The sequence below is a fragment of the Condylura cristata genome, unplaced genomic scaffold (genome assembly GCF_000260355.1).
Source record: "Condylura cristata isolate star-nosed mole 26May11 unplaced genomic scaffold, ConCri1.0 scaffold00043, whole genome shotgun sequence".
NCBI lineage: Eukaryota > Metazoa > Chordata > Mammalia > Eulipotyphla > Talpidae > Condylura > Condylura cristata.
The window spans coordinates 3,813,767-3,836,091 of record NW_004567144.1 but is presented as its reverse complement, the minus strand read 5'-3'; the positions used below and the strand labels follow the sequence as shown (position 1 = coordinate 3,836,091).

Sequence of the window (22,325 nt, the reverse complement as noted above, 5' to 3'; positions counted from 1 at the left end):
GAGCAAAGAAGATACAATGGCACAAAGAAAGTTTGTTCAACAAATGGTGCTGGGAAAACTGGGAAGCTACATGCAAAAAAAAATTAAACTAGATTACCACCTCTCACCATACACAAAAATCAACTCGAAGTGGATTAAAGACCTAGACATGAGAACGAAAACCATAAAATACTTGGAAGCAAAGATGGGCCAAACACTATACAACAGATACTTCAGTGACACCTTTAAAGATAGAGCACCGAATGCAACGATAGTGAAGGCAAGGATAAATAGATGGGACTACATCAAGTTAAAGAGCTTCTGTACAGCAAAAGAGACATTACAAAAACCAACCGGCCGTCCCCTTGTTTGGGAAAAAATTTCTCACACAAAACTAATGATAAAGGATTGATTACAAAGATATACAGAGAACTGATGAAACTCAACAAAAATAGACAACCCCATCAAAAAATGGGCAGAAGAGCTAAAAAGACACTTCTCCAAAGAGGAAATGCAGATGGCCAACAGGCATATGAACAAATGTTCAACATCACTCGTAATAAGGGAGATGCAAATTAAAACCACAATGAGATACCACCTCACCCCAGTGAGAATGGCACATCTTCAAACAACTAGCAACAACAAATGTTGGCGAGGATGTGGAGAAAAAGGAACTCTCCTGCACTGCTGGTGGGAATGCAAACTAAGACAACCACTATGGAAAACTGTTTGGAGGTTCCTCAAACTGCTAAACATGGAGCTTCCCTACGACCCAGCAATCCCACTCCTAGGTATCTACCCAAAAGACACAAAAACACTGTTCAGAAAGATACCTGCACCCCCATGTGTTTATTGCTGCTTTATTCACAATTGGAAAGACATAGAAACAGCCCAATTGCCCAAAAATGGATGACTGGATTAAAAAGATGTGGTATATATACACAATGGAATATTACTCAGCAACCAAAAAAAACAACAACATGTTTTTGCAGCAACATGGATGGAGCTGGAAAAGATCATGCTTCATGAAATAAGCCAGAAAGAAAAGGAAAAATACCGGATGGTTTCTCTCATAGCAGGAATATAATGGAACAGGCGAGAAAATAATGATAATGATAAACAGCTATATACCAGAGACATTTTGTGGGGGTGGAGTGGGGAATGGGGTCAAAAACAATGGGGGAAGGGAAATGCTCTGGACTATGGTGATGGCACATGGGTGATCTGGTGATGGGAAACGCAGGGGGATTGCAACTGAGATGGAAAAATTCACAAAAATATGTAAAAATAAGCTAATATAAAATTTTTAAAAATCTATTAAAAAAAAAAAGCTAAGTTGTTGGGATTATGGTGATAGTGGGGAGGATCCCAAATAGAAACTAGTATTCTTTGGAAGCGTGGTTGATTCCTAAGCTTAGAGAGGGAAAATACAAATGTCAAGTGTAGATTTAGACATCTCTTTTATAAGGAATCATAAGTATTTATCTTTTGTTCAAAAACCTGAGGACATGTAGAAGACAAAAGTAACTCAAAGCAGTTCCCAATGAACAAAGCACGAACTATGAGAAATGAAACAAATGATAGCTTTTTTTTAAGATTCATTTTTATTTGTGCATACAAGAGCTGGGGTGTAGGCCAGATGTGCAGGGCAGGGTGGGGTTGAGAGGATTTACCAGTGACAGAATGCAGAGCAGAATAGGTAGATCTATTAAGATACACTGCTGAGGGGAGCAACAGGTGAAACAGGAGAGGTCTGCTGTGTCATGTTGGTTAGCTCCCTGGTTGGGGATTGAACTCATGGTGCAGTGGCCGGCAATAGCTTCATAGTGCTGAGATGTAACCCCTTGTACTACGAGGGAGGCCCCACAAATGATAATTTTGAGTGCTTACCAACAGAATAAAATAAGTACCCTGGAGGCCCGCAGGCATCAGCCAGCCAGTAGACATGTGCCTAGGTGGGGCATCCAGGAAAACCAAGCCTCCAGTCCCACCAGCCCCAATGACCTTGAAACCCTGGAAGGAGTGCTGTGAAGCCCTGTCTGCCATCACCAGCCACCTAATAGATGCATTCCCAGATGGAAGATGCAGAAACCCTGTGTCCTCCAGCCCCACCAACTCGAACAGAGCCCAATGTCCAAGTAGGAATGCCTGGAAATCCTGTGCACTGGCACTGGCCATCCATTAAATGTGTACTTAGGTGAGAGCTGTGGGGGACACCCATACCCTCCCCTAACTCCAGTGTTCCAAATGCTCTGGTAGAAGCACCCAGAAGTCCTTCCCACTGTCAAAAGTGGTACGGTTGACAGGAACTGAGGAGGGAGCCACAGGGCCCATGCCCCTGCCTCTATTCACTAACCACAATGGCCCAGACACCAAGCTGGTTCATTTATAATCCAGTAAAAATATACACTGGAATAGTGGTCTGGTGGCCCTATAACTAGAACAAACCCAAAATCAAAGAATGGGGAAAAAGAAAAATACAAATGGTCAAGCAAGCCCTCCTGGAAACAATATACCACAGAAAGAAAACCAGACTATAGAATCCAATAACACTGATAAAAAAAGATAAAGAATTTGATAAAGAATTAAAAATTGCCATACTTAAAAAACTTAGATAGAAGATGCATGTATCAATAATAATGCTAAATATAAATGTTAGCCCATTCTCCCTATGAGAATGGTATGCTGGACTGAAAAACAAAATCTAACCTTGTGCTGTCTAGAGGAAACACACCTGAATGCTAAACAGATTGAAAGTAAACAGGTAGAAAACAATTCTTCAAGCAAATGGCCCCCAGAAGAAGATAGGGGCAACTATACATGCATCAGATAAAAAATACTTCAACCTAAAAACAGGTGACAAAATACACAGATGGACACTATACAATGATCAAGGGGACAATACACCAAATATTTATAACACTGATTAATATATACTCAACAAATGAAGGAGCACCAAACTACATTAGACAATTACTATCATCTCTGAGAACAGATGTTAAAGAAAATACACATTGGAAATTTCAACACTCCTCTTTCAAGAAATAGTACAAGAAGTTTTAAAATATAAACCAACAACATGGAAGCAGCCCAAATGCCCAAAAGTAGATGACTGGATTAAAAAGATGTGATACATATATACAAAGGAATATTATTCAGCAACCAAAAAAGAGAAACACATGTCTTTTGCAGCAACTTGGATGGAGCTGGAAAAAATCATGCTTAGTGAGATAAGCCAGAAAGAGAAAGAAAAATACCGGATGGTTTCACTCATAGCAGGAGTATAATGGACCAGGCGAGAAAATAACAAAAATAATGAACAACCATATACCAAAGGCATTTTCTGGGGGTGGAGTGGGGAATGGGATCAAAAACGTGGGAGGTGGGGAGGGAAGTGCACGGGATTTTGGTGATGGCACACGGGTGACATGATGATGGGAAACCCGTGAGGATTACAATTGAGATGGAAAAAAAATGTACAAAATGATGTAAAAATAAACTATTATAAAAATATATATATAAATAAATATATACATATATAAATATATATATATATATATACATATATATATATATATATATATAAACCAACAGAGGAATGAATAGGAAAACCTCCTGTAACATTTCTTCGGAGAAATTTAACATCAGTCTAATTGGTTTTCCTTTATATGTTATCTGTCTCTTCCCCCTTGTCAGCTTCATTATTTTTTCTTAGTCCTGGACTCTTGGAAGATCATCTATTATATCTTGTTGTAGTTTTTCTTTCATTACGATAGTTTAGTGTCCTCTAGCTTCTTGCATGTCTATTTTCATTTCCTCCTTCAAGTTTGGGACATACTCTTCAATTATATAATCCAAATAAATAAACAAGGGAGAAGAGCCACCCCTTCTCCATAGAATTCCAATGAATAAACTTCTGAGGTCAAAACTCATTGTCCTTATTATATCAGGTTGTCTCAAGGATAACTAGCTATGTTTTAAATAGCCAGCAAATTCAGTAAGATCTTTAACTTGATGCTAAGTGCTACCCCAAAAAACTTTAGTGTATCAGGGGAAAACAAACCTCTAGGTGAAGTAGCCTCTGTTAGAAAATATATTTAAAATTAATCTATAATGCTTACTTTATAGTTCCAGGCAGGGTACCTCCATGGGCTTGTAGCAACAAGACCTGTAGCTGCTGTACCTGGGAAAAGCGAAGAAACAGTCAGCTAGTCATCAACTTAGACCTTGTCAAGAGAACTACCACAGCTAACAATAAGGTAATTTTAGAGATCCCTATGAAATCTAATACCTACATCTTTAGGTATTACAGAAATATCAAGGTTGATGAGTCAATGGTAGAAAGAAGGACAATTAGCATTATACTAACATTTAGTTCTTAGAAAACAGGTTATCCTTTTAACCTAAGCATCTTAATCAACTTTTGTTGGACATCAATATTTTTAAAGTCACTCAACAATGGGTAGGCAATGAAGGGGGGATACAAAAATAAATTCTTGTGTATTTTCAATCTAGTTGATGAAAATAAGCCTAAGGTATGAAACAGAAAGTGGTACAAGACAAAAGATGCTAAGTCATTAAATGTAGTTAAGTACTCTAGGGTTCTGAGAAGCACCAAATCAATGAAATCCCAAAACAGTTAAAGGGAGTCTTCATAGATAAGGACATTAGATTAGAGTGTATATGCAATTATCATTTCCAAAGACCTCTTCTGACAAGAGGAAATACTATGCTTCCTATGACCAGTCGCCATGCTTGTGCTTTGGGACCCCAACTCTTACACCCTAATGAATTTTACTATACTTGCTATCCTTACTCTATTCTATACATAATTCAAGTCTTCCCTTTCTACATAAAAACACATTCAAATCTCTCATCTTAAGACAAATAAATGCACACTTTCCAATCCCAATCCTTATATCTTTTCCCCCATTTCTCTCCTTCACTATCAATGTGTGAGAAATACTCCATACCCATTGCCTCTACTTCCTTTTGCATACATCTGGATTGCTCATCAGCTGATTCCGACTTGATTTTTGCCCTCAGAATTCCCATGAAATAGCTCACTAAAGTCACTAATTTAATGTCATTATATCCCACAGGCATTTTTCAGGCTTTATTCTACTTGATTTACTGTTTGGTTAACATTCAGTTTACCAGACATAATATTTCTCTGCTTTTCCTGCTACTCTTCTAGCCCATCTTCTAAGTCTGTTTCTTGCTTCATCTTTGTTCTATTTGTCCTTTAAATGATAAAATTCCTCAACTCCGTCTTCTCATTTTATACTCTACTTTTAATGTTTTATCCTATCTATAGTTTTAATTACCATTTGTGAATTGGTGACTCAAAATTATCTCAAACATATCTTCTATATTCATTTGTCTAATTGATATTTCCACTTAGTTGCCTGCTATTTCTAAATCTGTTCCTTTTCTAGTGCACTTCAGGTCAGTGAATATGTAGTCAGATGCTAGGCACTGGGATGTCATCCCCATATCCCCTTATTTAATCCACTGGTCATGTTTTCCTATCACCACCAATAGCACCCTTAATTCCAAGTTATCATCATCTGTCTCTTGAATAACTGCAATAACTTCTTAAATAGTCTCCATGAATCTACTCTTTCTTGTTCCACTATATCCATGTCTATACAATAGTTTAGGCCACCCTTAAAATGTGTAAATTATCAATGTTTACCCTATTTAAATTCAGTTTCTGGTCTCCCTGGAGGAACAAGGGGTTGAGACTCAGCACCATGAAGCTATCCGCAGCCACAGAAGCATGAATTTGATCCCCAGCCAGGGGCGAGACCCACATGTTGCAGCAGACCTCTCCAGTCTCACCTGCTGCTCCCTTCAGCAGTGTGTTTCAGTCGATCTGCCTGTTCTGCTCCCCATTCTGTCACTGCTGAGTCTTCTCACCACCTGCACCTCTGGTCTGTACCCCAGTTCTTGTATGCATGAATAAATAAATCTTTTTTAAAAAGAAAAGACCTCGTTTTCGGGGCCCTCCCTGGTGGTGCAGCGTGTTAAAGCACTGCACTAAGAAGCTTAAGCCAGTTCCACATGAGTTTGATCCCCACCTGCCCCGGAGGTGACCACATGGCGTGGCAGACCTCTCCTGGCCCGCCCGTTGCTCCCCTCAGCAGTGTACTTCATCGATCTGCCTGTTCTGCTCCCTGCTCTGTCTCTGGTGAATCCTCTCACCCTCCACATCTCTGGCCTGTACCCCAGTTCTATATGAATAAAATCTTAAAAAAAAACCCTCATTTTTAAGACCATGAGTGCTGAAATTAGGTCTATGGCTCTTCTTTTGCCTCATCCTGAAATATTCTTTCCTTGCTCTCGCCACTCTAGGCACTGGCATATTTGAGTTGTTCAATTGAACTATATATACTCTCAACTTAGGAACTTTGTAGCACTGGCTATATGCTGCAAAATTCTAAGTACTTTAGAGGTATTATTATATATTATTCATATATAACAATGTTATTATATAACATGCATATTATAACATAACATTATATTACAATATAATTATATAATATTATATATGTTATAATATAACATAGTATATATGTTCTAAGTGCTTTACATATATTAACTCATGTAGCCCTCACAAAAACTCTATGAAGCAGGTACTATTATTATTTCCATTTTATGGACAGCAAAACAGAGCACAGAGAACTTTCCTAAGGTACACAGATCGTGAACTATATAACTAAGATTTGAACCCAGGCAGTCTGGAGATGGTGTCAATGCCTTCAACCACTATACTTTGCTATAAACGTCAATTCTCCCTGGGACCCTCTCTCCTTTTTTTTCTGCATAGATAATTCCTATTCAGTCCCTCAGATCTTAGCTCAAATGTTGCTTTCTCAGGTAGTCTTTTCAGACTGCTATATAACAGAAGATCCTGTTCTATAGCTGCATGTCATTGTATAGCATACAACCAAATTTAAAAGTATAAATCAGTATGATTATGTGTTTAGTGGCTGGTTGTTTCTCCTACTAGAGAATAAATTCCATGAAGACAGAAACTGCCTGCTTGCTCAATAATACAGCATAGTGCCTGTCACATAATAGTATTTGATAGTATGAATGAACAAATAAATGAATAGGATGAAGGATATTTTTGGCATAGGAATAAACATGTAAAAAAACATAAGAACAGACCTGAATAGCATATTTTATAAGAAATGATACTGTAGACAGACATTCTCATAGTAATCCATAGGTGGGATCTTTGATCTTCTATATAGTAGAAGGCAAGGAAACTTGACTGCCCCAAGTCTGGATCACTTCAACTACCGTTCTTCTAAGCTCCTTCTACCAGGATTACTGAGCTGTTGCAAAACCAGCCATACTGATAACCAGCACAAAGTTGTACTCCTACTCAGCCTCCTCTTCTATGTCTATTTTCAACCCTATGTTTACTCTATTTACTTTCTCACTTGCTCTTGGATGATGACCTTGCTTCTACTTCACCGATAAAGGTCATTAGGTTGAAACTCCCTCAATTTCCTTTTTCTTTGCTTAAAATTAGTGCCTCTTGGACAAGTACCCCTTCTACTGTCTAAAGCAAATTCCTCTTTATTGTGCTCAGGATTTCAATGACTTAGAAATGGCCTCTTATTAATTAGTCCCTATTTTCAGTTTCAGTCTGTCCCAATAGGTTCTTTCACTTGTCTAAGTGTCTTCCATATTTTACAAACAAAAAACCAGTGTCCCATGACCCTTGGCTAACTAGCTATTGCCTTCTTTCACCTTTCAATCTTGGAAGAAGAACCAATTAGCTTTTCCTACTCCCTTATCTAGCATTCACTGTCCATCCCATAGCAATCTGTTCCTATCATTCTCCTAACCTTCTTCTCAGAGAGGTCACCAATAGCTTTCTTGTTAACTAAAAAAAGAAAAAAGATAGCTTTCAATGGTCATTTTACTTTACATTTCTTTAAAAATTTATAATATAAACAACTCTTTTTGAAAATTTCATCCCTAAAAAAGGCAAAAAAACCCCCAACTCTTCCCTTGTCTTCCACGATACCAATGGTTTTCTTTTTCTGCTTCAATCTAGTTGAGTCTCTCTTGTTTTGACTCCTTCCCCCATTCCTTAAATGCTGCTGTTCTCTCAGAGTTCTATCTTTGATGGTCTTCTTTTCTTGTCTATTTACTCATTCAGCAAATATTTAGTGTATACTTTTAATGTAACAGGCACTCTTTGATCTCACCCACTCCATAACTTCAGATATTATCTAATAAATAACTCTCAAATCTGTAGCTTCAGAATCTCATCCCTGCCTATATCATTTATTATTCACTTCTTCTTTATTAGGCCTCTCCAATATCACCCTCACAATACTAAATATTATAATAAACATGTTAATAAGAGTTACTTTAAGATTTCCTCAAACTAACGTAATGCTTACCCAACGTTAACTTCTGGTAGAGGAGAAGGTGAGAAACAAAAGCTCTATCATTTCACTCACATACTTATACCTTTCCCCATGAAATTTTAAGTCCCTTATACCTGTTGCTTCAGATGATTAAGCTCAGCTGTCTGTGGATCAATATTAACAATAGGTTTGTTCTTGATTTTTCTTGCTCTGTCGGCATAGCGAAGAGTATTTAATGTTTCCTCTAGATTGGAGTCAGCAGGACTCACACAGGCTATCATAAGAGTATGACTATTTCCTCCTAGAGAATCTGAAAAAAATGACAGAAGGTAATAAAATCAAACAAGTAGGGTGGAAACAAAGCTGTCCATTTAAGTCAGTAACTTCAAACTCAGAGCTATAAGGGGCAAAAAATCTACAGAAGTAAAATCTTAAATTTCTACAAGTGTCTTAAATTTAATATAAAATCACTAAGATTTTTGGCACGAAAACCATATCACTTAGAATCCTATTACATGTGTCCCCACTCTTGAAAGAGACTGTGATTTCAGCAATTAACAGGTTAAAGCCACTGGGGACCTGGATCAAGTAAGTTAGGATCCAGTACTGGAGAAAAAATTCTTAGGATTCACCCTCTAGGCAGACTTTTTAACTCTTCAAGGGATTCTGCTTATAAGCACTAATAATTAAACAGAAATCAATTAATTTTCAGGTATAAAGTACTAAGTACAGTTGGAATTCTTCTCAAAGCTAGATATGAGGACTTTTTCCATTATCCTCGAAGCCTGTTTGCTAAACAGGTCTTTTGTCTACTTATCAATTAAACAGCTCTGTATATGATAGTGCAAAAATCTTGATACTTTACCTATTCCATCTTCACTTTCATGGCACTATCATTCTGAGTTACTGTCTCTATTTTGAGAGTCATATTTGTCTTACCTTGAAGCAGTCGAGTCAACTTGGAATCTCTGTAGGGCACAAAGCCACCTTTTTTGTCATCTCCAAGAGCACTGATTACATTTCCCAAGCATAGGAGGCCTCTGTTAATATTAATACCTAATGGCAGAAAACAAAATTTAAATTTCTTGGTAAAGCATCTAACATATGCCTATATTTATCCTGAGAAAGAAAAAAGAAATAAAGACCTTAATTGAAATATTAAGTCATCATTTCTGAGATTTCTTAACACTGATCACTTTTTTGAGAGAGCCTCTTTAATTTCAAAGGGCAACGGTTCAAATGCTGGTTATGTACATTGAATCTGTTGGTACTTCACAGAGCAAACAGGTAATTATTATTATGACAATGACCAGTTGTACAATTATTTACTTTTTATATACACTTAACCCTTAATGTGAAATGATCAGTTATTTTTATTATCACATTATTATTAGTTTACTAGTTATTATTATTTTACTATCAATCAGTCTCATTTTACAGACAACAAAAATAATTCCAAGATTAAATGACTTGTCTAAATTCAAACAGCTGGTAAATGGTAGTCTGAGATTCCATCTTAGAATTTCAGTAAAGTCCTATCCTCTTTCTACTCTATCACACTAGAATATTCTCCATGTTACTCCTTTCTTGTTGCTTTTAAAAGGGTAAAGATTGCTTTCCACTTCTTAAATTCCAAGGTTAGCTTTTTAAACATTGCAGTAATTTCTGAGGCTTCTTGAAAGCCTTCAGAATTCCCATAATTTTTTTTGGGGGGGTGGAATACTGTATTTCACACACACACACACACAAAATAGTTAAGTGTATGGGTTTGGTGTCCAGTAGACCTAGGTTCTAATCCTGGCTTTATTACTGACTAGTTATATGATTTCGGGTAAGTTCCTTTAGAAAACTTGGCAAATCTCCCTACCTAATTGTACTGTGGTGGGGAATTAAATAAGACATCTCACATAAAACAAGATCAAATGATGAATAAATGACATCATCATTGTTAGCATCATTATACCTTTTACTTATTCACCTTTACTTTGTAATCCCTTATGACCTAAAATAATTTATAACTATAAAATTCTCAGCTCTAAAATTCCTCTCTGATTATATTTCTACTATCCTTCTATTTCTTTCATGAATCCTGGTCTTTATCCTTATTGTTACTATTAATCTATTGATACTTTCTAATCTCTCTGGTAGATTATCCTCTCATTGGCCTTAAACTGTATATTTTGGAATATATTTTAGTTATGCTTTCCTAAGAAGTTACTAGAGCCATGACCTTCTGCTATTTCCACTATGTCATTTCCAGTCACAGGTTAAACCAATTGTATGTGTGTATATATATGTGTATACACATAAATTTCTATAGGATGTGATACTGAAGGAAGTCACTAAATCAAATGGACTAGATCTATCCATTATAGAACATGCTACCTGATCTTAGTTGAACCCTTGGTCAACTAACAATCTTTTCTTCTTCACCACAACAGCTATTAGAAACACTAATCATTTTCAGGACATAAACCTACCTTTACTCTATTAGTAGAAGTTTCAAAAAATAAATAATGGGGATCAAAATTATCCACAAGGACTTTCTGATATTTCCTCTCCTAACTTCACAGTCTTTCCTCTGCTATTACTATTCCATAATCATTTTTGTTTCAGAGGAAAATATAACACATTTATTTTCATTCAGCCTCTATACCTCCCATTTGCTTAGGACCCCAAATTCTTTAGTCTTTCCTTTCACTTGGATATTCTATTTATTTTTCCTTCACCATTTTTTTTCTTTCAATCTGTACACATACCAACTCTCCTCACTCTAAAATAAAACCAAACCAATTCCTTTAAGAAACCATTCCTTTCTTTTCCTTTTATTGCAAGTTGGAAGGGGTACCATTTTTGAGGCCCATTTATCCTATACAGAATGTGAAAGAGAGCCTGTCAAGATTTATCAAATCTTTTAGCCAGTACCTATACTAACCCTTGTATTAGTTTATGTCTTTTCTTTCTTCGTTTAGACAAACAGAACATTGTGCCATCTTATTGGGCCATATCCTATTTGGGATGTGAAGAAAACGTATGAGCCTAAGGTAGGTATCACAGAGTAGAAACAGAAGCAATGTTATAACATAGATATAGTCTTTTTACTCAACAATATTAGAAAATTTAGAGAAATAATTATAGAAAGGGAATAGAATGGAAGGGAACTTGGTTAGGAGACAGAATCTTCATTTCAAACACTGCCTCTGCCATATACCAACATGTGACCTTGGATAAGTCACTCAAAGTTTCTCTTATCCATAAAACAAGTGTAATGTGTGTATTATCTCACAAAACTGATATTATAGGAAGGTGTGCTCGATCATTGGAGAATGACTATCAGCACTTTTTCCCCTCTCCTTTCTCACATCACTGAAAGGAATTTTGAAAGTACTAATCCACAAGATTATAGAACATAGGACAGGAAATATCAGTAGGTAGGAGGTTGCAACTTATTTTTAGAGCACAGGTAGACAGTGAAAACTGACTTTGCAAGATTGAGGAAGCCTCAATCTAAAGTAACTGCAGAGAGACAATAATGAGGGTGATGATGAAAATAACAGTAAGTTTATACAGTATTTAAGTCAGACCCTATTCTAGGTATATTATACATATTAACTCATTTAATCTTCACAATAGCCCTATTAAGTATATATAAAATATTATTATCCCGGATTGACAGATACAACAGTTGAAGCACAAAGAGGCTAGGTAACTTGCCTAAGGTTAAACATCTAAGAAGTTAAAGTCAGGATTCAAATGTAGGAGTCTGGCTCCAACTCCTTGGTTAATTTCTGTTCTTTACAGAAATGATATAATTTGCTTTAAGGCATCAGGTAACTTGGAAATAAGAAACACTTGAGGTTGAAAAGGGAGAACTGGTATAAAAACAGACAAGTAAAAACCAGAGAGATCCTAAAGGGGAAGGGAACAGAGAGGGATCAGGAGGGAGGAATATAAGGGGCTATGGTGATGATGGGAGGGGGAGGGGGAAGTAAACATTGTTATAAAATGAATAATAATGTAAATAGATATATGAAAAAAAGGGAGGATTGGTAAAAATATATAATTTTGCTCTCCCATTCTCAATCATTACCAGTCTACTTTATGGGCCAGTCATTCCAATACCTACTCATTAAAAGTACTCTCTTGGGACTCCCTCTCAAGCACTTACTTATTGGGTTATTTCATCTGTGTTCTAATATATTATTGATTGCTTAAATCTGCACCTCCAGGTACAGGTGGGTCCAAGATGGTACCAGAGGCAGTTCCTTGGTTCACTCCTCAAATAATCATCTAAGTTAACCTGTAGAATACAGAACCCAGAGAATCCTGGGGCGTGGGGCAAAACTGGAACACAACTTTTGGCCATCAATGCCTAGACAGACTGTACTAGGAGAGACACCTAGGAGATTCATGTTTCATTGAAGAGGTAAGGAAGAGAGGTACCTGAAGGCTTCACTACAACTGGAGGCACAGCCACTTGGCTGCCTTGGGAAGGGGAGAGCTGAATGGTGTGGAGGCACACACAGTGGACTGAGGAATATGTGTGAAAGAGCTGGGGTTCTCCCAGCAGGTCTGCCTCTCTAGTTCTTGAACAACAGTGTTGGAACAGGAACTCCAGAGAAAGCTATTGGTAGTGCCATAAACAAAAACCTTCACTTCCACAGAGAATTCACAACAGTGACTTGACCACTCCAGGAGCACTCCCAAATCCTGACTCAGCAGTTATAAGATCAGGTATCCAGAGCTACACAGAAACCTGTAAAGGCCAGGTATCTAAAATAACAACAAAAAAAACCACAGTGCCACCTACTGGGCAGGAAGATAAATCTCTAAGGTAATATTAAGTTTTAAAAAACAGGGAAACCTAAAGCAAAATGTACAACCCGACCCTCCCTGGTGGCGCAGCGGGTTAAAGCACAGCACTAAGAAGCTAAAGCCACTTTCTCATGAGTTCGATTCCCGCTTGCCCCGGAGGTGACTACATGGTATGGCAGACATCTCCTGACCCACCCGCTGCTCCCCTCAGCAGTGTACTTCGTCGATCTGCCTGTTCTGCTCCCGACTCTGTCTCTGGTGAAGCCTCTCACCGCCCCTGAGCCTCTGGCCTGTATCCCAGTTCTATATGCACAAATAAATAAATCTTTAAAAAAAATGTACAACTCCCGTCAAAAAAAGAAAACACCCCCCCAAAAAGAAAACTCTACAAGGCTGATTGAGGTTTCAAGAGAATATGTCACCACAAAGAGAACAACTTACCAGAGCCCAACCAGAAAAAAATAAGGAAGGTTTTTATATTCCTATCTGATTAGAGTTCGAAATTGCAATACTAAATAAATTTTTAAAAAGGAAAAAAAAATGCAGAAAAGCAAGTCAAGTTGATGCAAAGGAACTCTGAAAGTCAAAATAAAGAGCTTAAACAAAATTTACAAAAACTAAATGAACATCATGAGAAATATAACTAGCAAACAGAAAATTTTTGAATAATGGAGTTTTAAGACATAAAAAGATCAATAAAGGACATAATAATTTCTGAATAACGCTATGTAATTAGAATAATAAAACAAATGGAGGATCAAATTAATGACCTTAAAGAGAATGCACAAAGTGCCCAGGTAGAAGAAGCGAGAAATAAAAAGGAAAAGAAAAGGAGGAGATACCTGAAAACCACTCAACTCCATTAGGAATGGCAATATAAGGACAGTGACTATTCCCATAAGGAAGGTGAGAGAAAAGGGAACAGAGAACTTATTTAAAGAAATAAAAGAGGAAAACTTCCCAAACCTGGGGAAGGAACTAAATAAACAGAAGCTAAAAGAACTTCAGAGTACCCAAATAAAATGAGACCTGTAAGGCATATAGTATTGAAAATTTCAAGAGTTCAAAGAATATTGGGTAAAAATATCTGAAACAGGCTGAAATTCATTTTCCTTGAAGAAATCAACAAAGAGCTCAAATAAATAACTATATCATCTAGAGGAATTAGAAAAAAAAGTCAGTATAGCAGAATAATTAAAAATCAGGCAAAAATAAATGAAATAGAAATAAAAAGACAACTCAAAAGATTAATGAAACTAGAAGCTATTGCTTTAAAATAAAATATACAAATCTACAGCAAGGCTCACTAAGAAAATAAGGGAGAAATCTCAAATAAAGAGAATCAAAAACAGGAGAAATTATAGCTGATGCTACAGAAATTTAGAGAATAGAAGCTACTATCAACATTTATATGCTAGCAAATTGAATAACATGGAAGAGATGGGCAAATTCCTAGAATTATACATCATCTAAGACTGAACAGGGAATAGAAATCCAGAACAAACCAATCATCAGCAAGGAAATTGAAATGGTAAAGAAAACTCTCCCCAAAGTACAAAAGCTCAGGACCAGATGGTTTCACAAATGAATTATACCCAGTTTTCAAAGATGAACTAATACCTATCCTACACAAGCTCTTCCAAAAAAAATTGAAAAAGCAGGAACACATCCAAACACACTTTATAAGGAAAACTTACTTCAATACCAAAACCAAACAAAGACAACACACAAAAAAGAAAGTTATAGAGCAAATTCTCTAGTGTGCACAAGTGCAAAAATCTCCTAGCGAACTCAGTCCAACAAAGAAATAAGAGGATTACACACCATGACCAATAAGATTCCTACCAGAGACACAGGGTAGTCAAACACCTGAAAATCAATCCATGTAATTCACCACATCAACAACAACAACCAAAAGATAAAAACACATATTATGATAATATCAATTGATGCTGAAGAGACATTTGATAAGATCCAACATACGTTTATGATGAGAACTCTTGAAATTTGGGGAGATAAATAGAAAATACTTTAACATAATAAAAGTCATTTACAACAAATCCACAGCCAATATCATTCTCAATGGTGAAAATCTGAAAACTTTTCTACAAAGATTTGGTATAAGACAAGGATGTCCACTCTCACCACTATTATTCAACAAAGTATTGTTAAGTCTTAACTAGAGCAATTAGGCAAGACAAACACATAAAAGCCATTGACAAAAACCTGCTGTCTTCCTATATACAAATGAGATAGAAGACAAGTAATTAAGAATGTGATCCCATTTACAATGACACCAAAAAATAAAATGAAAAACTTAGGAGTAAACCAGAGGAGGTAATGGAGCCATACAAAGAATACAATGAAGGTGTTAAGAGAAATAGAAGATGACACAAAGAAATGGCAAATTCTCTGCTCATGAATTGGAAGAATTAATTGTCAAAATGGCCATCCTACCCAAAGCAATATACAGATTCAACACAACCTCAATAAAAATATCTATGGCAGTTCTCAAAGAACTGGAGCATACACCATTAAAATTCATATATAACCACAAAAGACCAGAGAAGCCAAAAGAATCTTGAAAAAGAGAGAGAGAGAGAGAGAAGAATGTGTGCATCACACTTTCACAGTATTAAAACAAAAATAGACACACAGACCAACGGAATAGAATTGAGACCCCAGAAATAAACCCACATCTTTATGGACAGTTAATCTATGACAAAGGGATCATGAGCATACACTAATCTGTTCAATAATTGGTGTTGTCAAAACTGGACAGCTGCATACACAAGAATGAAATTGAACTATATATAAAATCAATTTAGAATGGATAAAATACATGAAAGTAAGACTTGAAATTATAAAATACACAGGAAAAAATTAGGTATAACACTTCATGACATAAATTTCAGTGATCTCTTTAGGGATCTGTCCCCAACAAGGAAAACAAGAGAACATAAGCAACATAAGACTAAAAATGTTCTGTGATGTGAAAGAAACCATAATTAAAATAAAAAGACACTACTGAATGGGAGAAAATAGTTGCATACATACATTTGACAACAGACTGATACTGAAGAGCTACAAAGAGTTCATTCGATTCAATAAAACCCAAACAAACCAATCAAAAAATGGACAGAAGAACTAAACAGACACTTCTTCAAAGAAGACATACAGACTACAAATTAAACTGTTAATAAACACATGTCATCTGGGAAATGCAAATAAAGACCACAATGGAGATACCACCTCATACCTGTGAGAATGGCCCATATCGAAAAGACCAAAACAGTAAGTGCTGGTGAGGATGTGGAAGAAAGCAAACTTGCCTACATACTGGTGGTGGGAAAGTAATACAGAGGTGTTTCAAAACATTAAAAATGGATCCACCATACAACCCAGTAACTCCACACAAAGCTATCCACTCAAAAAATTCAGAAACACTAATTTGAAGGAAAATTTGCACCCCAAGTTTACTGCAGCATTTACAATATCCGAAATGTGGAAACAACCTATATGCTCCAAGACAGATGAGTGGATCAAGAAGATGTAGTATGTATACACAATGAAATGCTACTCAGAGATGGAAAAAAAAGATAAACCCATACCATTTGAGGCAACATGGATTAAATTAGAAGGGATAATGCTAAGTGAAACAAATCAGAAGGAAAAAGATAAACACCAGATGGTGTCACTAATATGTAGAATAGAGAGAAACTAAAGCAAGGGTCAGATAATGACAGCTTAAAAACTAATCCTTGAAAGTTGACTATACAACTAAAACATACAGAGCAGGGAGGGTTTGGAAGAGGGACAACAACGGGGAGGAAAATGTCAGTGGATTGTGGTGGTGTATTGTGGGAGATTTGGTAGTGGAACAACAAGGATTCTCATATATTGGAGCACTTTGGTGTATATGTACACTGTGACTCAATAACTTACTTTTAGGTATATAGGCCCTAGAAAATTCTAACACATATGCAGCAGGGAGGGTACATAAGCAAAAATGTTCACAAGGGTATTGTTGATAATGACCAAAAATTGTAAACAAATGGAATATCCATCAGCTGTATAGTCACACAATGGAACACTCCACAGAAATAAAGAAACTACAGCTATGCACAACACAGATGAATCTCTCACATGGAAGGTACAAAAGATTACATATAGTATGATTCCATTTGTGCAAATTTTAAAAATAGACAAAACTAAATTATGCAATTTAGAGTTGTATAGACAGATGGCACTATTATCAAAGAAAGTAAGAGGATCACTACCAGTCAGGAGTGGTTACCTTCACAGGGAAAGGAAGTGATGACCTGAGAGGGGTACGTACACAGGAGTGCTAGAAATGTTTCTTCAACCTAAGTGGTATTTATATGGCTCTGTACTTTATAGTTATTTACTGAACTATATTCATGATTTATGCATTTTCTACATGCATTCGGTATCTCACAAAACAACATAACTGAGTGAGTCACATGTGTTGCTAAGCAATATAAACTTTTTTTTTTAAGATTTATTTATTTATCCATATAGAACTGGGGTACGGCCAGAGATGCGGAGGGTGAGAGGATTCACCAGAGACAGAGCAGGGAGCAGAACAGGCAGATCAACAAAGTACACTGCTGAGGGGAGCAGCGGGGGGGCCAGGAGAGGTCTGCCACGCGATGTGGTCACCTCTGGGACAGGTGGGAATCGAACTCATGTGGAAATGGCTTAAGCTTCTCAGTGCTGTGCTTTAACCCGCTGCACCACCAGGAAGGGCTGCAATATAAACTTTTTTGAGGAGCTTGTCTTTATAGGGAAGGAGATAGGGAAGTAGTTTCAGAAGATTTGGTACTGAAGGAATTTGCACGTATATGTTTAACCAAGTAAGTGTAAAAGAATATTCAAAAGCAGCACTATTCATCATAACCCTAAGTTGGAAATTACCCAAATATCTATCCAACAATAGAAAGGATCTACAGTGGCATATTCACCAATAGACTATGTATAGTAATGAAAATGAATGAACTACTACTACACACAATTATGAGGCTGAAATCTCACAAGCATTAAGTTGAGTTAGGGTTATCAGATTTAGCAAAAGAAAAAAAATACAAGACATCCAGTTAAATTTCAATTTCAGTAACAATGAGTCATTTTTAATATAAGTATGTTCCATGCAAAATGATTCATCATTTATCTGACTTTCAAATTTAAAAATAGACAAAACTAAATTATGGGCATTCTGAATTTCCTATGCGGACCTTACACAGAATAAAAGAAGTCAGATGCAAAGTTACCCTTTAGAAAAAACAGAGTGGAAGTGGATACAAATAGTACTTCAGGGATACATTTAATTTTTCTTGATTTGGGTGCTAATTACATTGATACACTGATGTTCATCAAAGCATATATTATTAATTATTGTTTGGGCCCTTTTTTGTATATATATTTTACTCTAGCTGAAAAATCTACCAATTATCCATTGGTAATATATTCATGATTCATCTGGCAGTGACCTGAATATATTTAACATTCAATAGTATAACACAACTAGGAATAACCTTAACAAGAGATATACAGCATCCACACTGACTAAAGGAAGAGAAATAACCTTGAATGGCTAATTTAATCCAGAATACAAATAGTCTATAAGTATCAAAGTGTGTTTGACTTCACTAATAAGTATAGAAATGAAAATGAGATACCTTTTCAGTTACCAACTTGGTAAAAGTATGTAGTAGAAAGGTTATAAAACTAGAAAAATTAATAATCTCATATGCCTTTATGGAAGTTTGGTAGTATCCATTTTTAAAATTTTGGGAAGATGGCATGTTAAACATGATATCCCAGATCCCCTATATTCCCGAGTCTGATCCATCTATTCTGTGCTTGATCTATGTAGGTGCTGTATTCAGCTAAAAGAGTGAGATCATTGGGTGGATCTGATAACCAAGAGTTCGGCTGTATGAGGTTTTTAATTTCTGGAACAAGAAAGAACCTTGGACTGAGGGTTTAGGATCTGATGTAAAAGCCAAAGTACAAGCATGGGAACATGATTCCTGGTTAAGTTTTGGCCCATAGAATTATGAGAATTCCTAGGAGGAGCCTTGATATTGCCAGGTTTCCTTGGATTAGAAAATGTGGAGAAGAAACTGAAGACTTGAGTTGGGTCCTCTTCTACCTTGAAGCTAGCATATCAGACAACTGGAGTACAGAGGCTTTCTCTTGATGCCTCCCTGAGAAGCTGACTGACAACATGCCTGCGTTGAGTGCTGCCTCATGGTTAGAAACCAGTGTGCCTTTTCCACTCATTTGGCTGCAATAACTTAAGGTACCTCAGTATCAGACTTGGGCCCCAATGAGCAGACAAAGAAAAATCACTACATCTAAGGGGACCCAGAAGTCAAAGTGAAGAGCAACCATAACACTTAGAAAAGACTTAATGAAATAGTTGTTGAAACAAATTTTGTTTATGAAAAGATGTCTCAAGGACATTAAAATACAACATAAAAAAGATCTTCTGGAACTAAATGAATAAATACAATTAATTGAAACCAGAAACAAAATATCATTCCAAATATTAAAAACAAAAACCATCCCAATTAAAATCAGAAATTAGATCCTCCTAGAAAGTAACTTTACAAGTCCTGGGTGCATCCTTCAATGTTTTTCTTGTTGCTAAATTGAGGATTAAATAATAAGAATAAATATTGGCAAGGAGATCATTTTTTTTTACTGGTAGTATTTTATACCAAGTAAACTTAAGTACCAAATTTTTAAAAAAATTAGAAAAAAGAAGATATGTATCAAGATGGGTAAGTCTCACAAACATGAATACATTCCCCCAACAAATATCAGTAACAGAAAAACACAAACACTGAACCAGTTATGAAAAGATTAGAAACAAGAAAAATACCACTCCATATTAAGGGATACAAGAAATTAATGGAAAAGAGAAATATCATATTCAGAATGGTAGTTAAATGCACTGCCCTATAGGATGCAATCTATTCTGATTCTTTACCACTAAATGAAAATGGTTTGGCAACGATAACCAAAACCTCAGTGTACAAATCTACCTGTCTCTTCATAGTTCTTCAGAGCTCGTAACTACTAAGAATTTGACACAGGTGACAATCCCTTTCTTTCTAGAAATGCCTACATCAATTTTTAAAATCCTCTTTTGTCTCTTGAACCCTTTTAATTGGCTCCTTTACCCTTGACTACAATACTATTTAGTTTTGGCTCTCTCATTATCCAGTTTTTCTCTACTCAAATCTTCCTGAGCAGCCACATCTACAGATTCCAATTTTTTTATCTCTAGCACAGATGTTGCTTCTAAATTCTAGGTTCTGAATTTCCCATTTGCTTCCTGGACTTTTTGAATATGCACTCCAAATCTGATATATTCAAAATCAAACTTATTATTTTTGACTCTGGTCATATGCTTCTTATATACTCATTTCCTGTTTTCTCACTCTTACCTTCAGTTAATGTCATCTCCCATTTGATCTAGTAGCCATCCATGACTTGTCATAAACTTCTTTTACTCACATATCAAATCTGGCACTTGTAAACACTTCCTTTCTCTACCACCAGTAGTAAAATATGCAACAAAATTCTAATGGGCCACATTCAACCTCTGGAAATATTCTAGAGGGATGAGCAACTTTCTTAGCTCTGCATAGGTAGAAAAATGATTGCCTCTAGTAGTGGGTGGCTTGATTTTAGGAATGGTATTAGTGAAAGAAAACGTAATTCTGCTGATAAAATTTGCACCCTTATAAACCTTTTCCATCCTCAAAATTCACCTCAAAAGTTGAGAAACAGGGCTCCCTCAGGTGGTGCAAGGGTTTAGAGCTATCAGCAGCCACTGCAACACAAGCTTCATCCCCAGCCAGGGAGGTGATCTACATGGTGCAGAGACCTTTCCTATCCAGCCTACTGTTCCCTCAGCAGTGTATTTCAGTCAATATGTTCTGTTCCCCACTTTGTCTCTGGTGAACCCTGTCACTGTCCTGCACCTCTGGCCTGTATCCTAGTTCTTGTACGCACAAATATATAAAAATAAATCTTTTTTAAAAATTTAAAACACCCTTCAGCAGAGCTAGTACTAGGCCTCTATATTCCTCACTAGTCACCATGAGGAACAAGTAAAAACACAGAACAGATTAAATTAATGACGATTCGGAGGTTACTATATACCAGACAGTGTGTTAGATCTTTTACATAATATGAGTTCACTTAGCCCTTACATCTCTGTGGAGGTATATACTCAAATCCTATTTTACAAATGATGAAACTGAAGTCCTAAAGCTAAGATGGTTAACCCAGAATGTATAAGTAAAACCCTCTGTACAAATGAGTGAAATTACTTTGAGAATCCCTAAAAACCTTTGAAGATGTTGTCAAGTAAGAAAGCTACCAGCCACCTGTGAATCTATCACTGGTGGAATAAAAACACCAAAATCCGTAAGTTTGAAAGTGGTGACTCAGGGCAGTAGAAGAAAAATATATGAAAGAACTGCTATAAAAAAGGGGCACCAGCTCCAGAGTAGTACAGATTTGAAAGTTAGCAGATTCAGTAAAAATGAGGGAACCTTGGGAAAACATTCAATATAATTGGTACTGGTACCAGAATGGGAGCAATCATTGAATTAGTAGCTAATGGCAGGAATAAGTCCAACACAAACATAAAAATATGTAGGGTAAAACATTCTGTTAAAAGAGAACATCAGGTGGGGTATAAGTGAATGAACTAATGAATAAAATCAATATAGATAGTTTTGACAATATAAGGGAAGCAAAAAGACACACTGAGCAAGAGTTAATAAAGTAGACAAACAAATATTAATCAGACCAAAAAAGATATTATCCTTAAAGAGACATATACCCTATGCCATAATGTAGCCAGGTAATGTGACTTCAAAACATAAGGTATAGGGCCCTCCCTGGTGGCGCAACGGGTTAAAACACAGCACTAAGAAGCTTAAGCCACTTCCGCATGAGTTCGATTCCCACCTGCACTGGAGGTGACCCACATGGTGTGGCAGACCTCTCCTGACCCGCCCGCTGCTCCCCTCAGCAGTGTGCTTCGTTGATCTGCCTGTTCTGCTCCCTACTCTGTCTCTGGTGAAGCCT

General features: G+C 36.5%; 1 protein-coding gene across 1 annotated transcript in view; it reads right to left on the bottom strand.

The window, feature by feature from the left end:
- KIF4A (kinesin family member 4A) overlaps positions 1–22,325 on the bottom strand; it is a 129,145-nt gene that overhangs the window by 91,440 nt on the left and 15,380 nt on the right. The window contains exons 8-10 of the mRNA XM_004694456.2: positions 9,315–9,431; positions 8,510–8,685; positions 4,101–4,162 (exon numbers count right to left, since the gene is read on the bottom strand). Coding sequence (XP_004694513.1) covers positions 4,101–4,162; positions 8,510–8,685; positions 9,315–9,431 — 355 coding nt within the window. The remainder of the gene's footprint in view (positions 1–4,100; positions 4,163–8,509; positions 8,686–9,314; positions 9,432–22,325) is intronic.